Source organism: Alosa sapidissima, chromosome 23, assembly GCF_018492685.1.
Source record: "Alosa sapidissima isolate fAloSap1 chromosome 23, fAloSap1.pri, whole genome shotgun sequence".
NCBI classification, from domain to species: Eukaryota; Metazoa; Chordata; class Actinopteri; order Clupeiformes; family Clupeidae; genus Alosa; species Alosa sapidissima.
The window spans coordinates 15,609,112-15,611,611 of NC_055979.1; the positions used below are offsets into that span (position 1 = coordinate 15,609,112).

At 46.4% G+C, this 2,500-nt stretch overlaps 1 protein-coding gene across 1 annotated transcript in view; it reads right to left on the minus strand.

Moving 5' to 3' along the window:
• dnah9l (dynein, axonemal, heavy polypeptide 9 like) overlaps positions 1-2,500 on the minus strand; it is a 53,584-nt gene that overhangs the window by 10,094 nt on the left and 40,990 nt on the right. The window contains exons 65-68 of the mRNA XM_042081639.1: positions 1,911-2,084; positions 1,444-1,679; positions 1,084-1,206; positions 277-481 (exon numbers count right to left, since the gene is read on the minus strand). Of these exons, the coding sequence (XP_041937573.1) occupies positions 277-481; positions 1,084-1,206; positions 1,444-1,679; positions 1,911-2,084 (738 nt within the window). The remainder of the gene's footprint in view (positions 1-276; positions 482-1,083; positions 1,207-1,443; positions 1,680-1,910; positions 2,085-2,500) is intronic.

Here is a 2,500-nt window from a genome sequence, read left to right on the forward strand (position 1 = left end):
GCATACATACACGCATGCATACATGGACTATATGCGTGCATACATTGCATTCACATAGTCCTGTACTGGAAGGGCAGACACTTATCTTAAGCAACAATTGTACAATAGAAATAGAAGACCTTTGAGTACTTTACTCTATTTAAATAGGACAAGTGCAAGGTGTGTGTGTGTGTGTGTGTGTGTGTGTGTGTGTGTGTGTGTGTGTGAGTAAGCACTACATACTAAACTCTATTTAAAGGGTCGATGGAAAATAGAGAGGCCTGCGTGCCCACCCACCTTGAGCCGCTCCAGGTCGGGTCTCTCCAGGTTGACCACCTGGGCGAGCAGCTGGTCCTCCAGGCCGTCGCGGGTCACGGTGAAGTTGATGAGGGTGGTCTGGGCCTGGATCTCGGGCTTGTAGTGCGGGTTGGCCAGCTTGGTGTGCAGGATGAGCCGGAAGTCCGGGTGGAAAAAGCACTCCTTATCTCCCACTTTAATACACCTACGGGGTCCAATGGGCAGGGATGGATTACTGCACAGGCCTACCGGGCCCAGGCCAGGAGGCCCTGAAGCCCAAGCCATTGCATGGAATCACTGCCTCAATATCAACAAATCAGGATGTAGGCTATGAATCTGATTGAATTAAAGTATTGGCCATCCCCAAAATGCACCTGAATACAGGAAATCACATCAAACAAATTAACCCCCCCCCCCCCCCCCCCCCGACAGAGGCCGACAGAAAGACAGGATGAAGAAAAGGAAGAGAAGAGAAGAAAAGAAGAGAAGACAAATTTAGAACCTAAGACGAATCAGGAATCAGACAGTCATGATTTATGTTGTTGGTTGTTGTAGTTGTAGTTAGTTAGTGAATTTATATTTGAAAGGTCTCACGAAAGGAAATAGACCTGTGTGTGTGAGTGTACGAGTGTGTGTGTGTGTGAGTGTACAAGTGTGTGTGTGTGTGTGTGTGTGTGTGTGTGAGTGTACGAGTGTGTGTGTGTGTGTGTGTGTGTGTGTGTGTGTGTGTGTGTGTGTGTGTGTGTGTGTGTGTGTGTGTGTGTGTGTGTGTGTTTGAGACGGCTCTCTGGGGTGTGGCCTCCTCACCTGCCCTTCTTGATGGTGTGTCGTCCCAGCAGGGGGTCTAAGACAGGGTCCACCGTTTCCTCCAGGTTCTCAATTAGCACAGGGTCTCCTGTCACCACCGCCTGCTCAATCACATCCACATACCTACACACACATGTGCACACACACATACACACACAGATACACATGCACACACACACACACACATTGTCAATAGAAAGTGTGAATAAATTAGTACAATGAGTAACAATGAATACTCAAGCATACAAACAACATACAAACATGACCTACATGTGTCTCCTGTCACCACCTCCTGTTCAATCATATCCACATCCGCAAATAAATAATTTGCTAATTAAACCTGACCCCTTCTTTCCTCACCCTTTCTGTCCCAGGCTGATGACCCTGAGATCATTGCCATAGCGACTCTTGATCCATTTTATGCCCTGCAACTGAGGGTCGATGAGGAGGGGCCAGCGCTCGCAGTTGGTCAGGATGGTAGCGTTCTGGGTGGACATCTTATCGCCAGGCAAGCCCTCGTTATTCCACTGAGCGATGGTGGCATCGTCTGTCAGCATGCAAACTGGGTCCAGGCCCTCGGTCATGGGGATGGGAACCTGAGAGATAGAAAGAAAGGAGATAGGTTGATAGAGATAGAGATAGATAGATAGATAGATAGATAGATAGATAGATAGATAGATAGAAAGAATCAAGGTGGGGGTAGAGAGATGGGAACATTCTGGCAAGAATATCAGTGGGTCATTGGAGACTAAAAGTAATCAGTACAATCATACAGTAAACACACTTCACACACACACACACACACACACACACACACACACACACACCTTTTGGCTGCGGAGGAAGGGTCTCCAGAGGTTCTCGAGTAGTTCGTGGCGGTACTTCTTGGAGAAGGAACCGGCATAGGAGATGAATGCAGCAGTGAGGAGAACATCTCCACACAGAGTCTGCTCCTGCTCATGGTACTGAGCCACCGAGTGTGCCCAGCGCACGTTCTCCGACTACACACACACACACATACACATACACACACACACACACACACACACACACACGCGCGTTCCAACAACACTAAGAGGTCACAGTCAAGACTCTTTTTGTATGTGATTCGTTGGTGGAATGACTTACCTTCTGGTCTTCATTCTAGCGATGGTAGTGGGATTTTAAAAGGCATTTGAAGACTCATCTGTTTACCTTGAATCTAACTTAGTTCTAGTTCTCCTTGCATAGTCAGGGATTGTATGTGTTTATGGTTGTTGTTACTGTGAAAATTTGCTATTGTTAATATTCTGTTAAAATGATTTATGTAGGCCATGAGACTAATTTCAACTGTTTGTTTTTGATAATAATGATAATTGTTGTAGCTGTGCATCACTTTAACCAAAAACATCTGCCAATAACTATAACCATGACCATA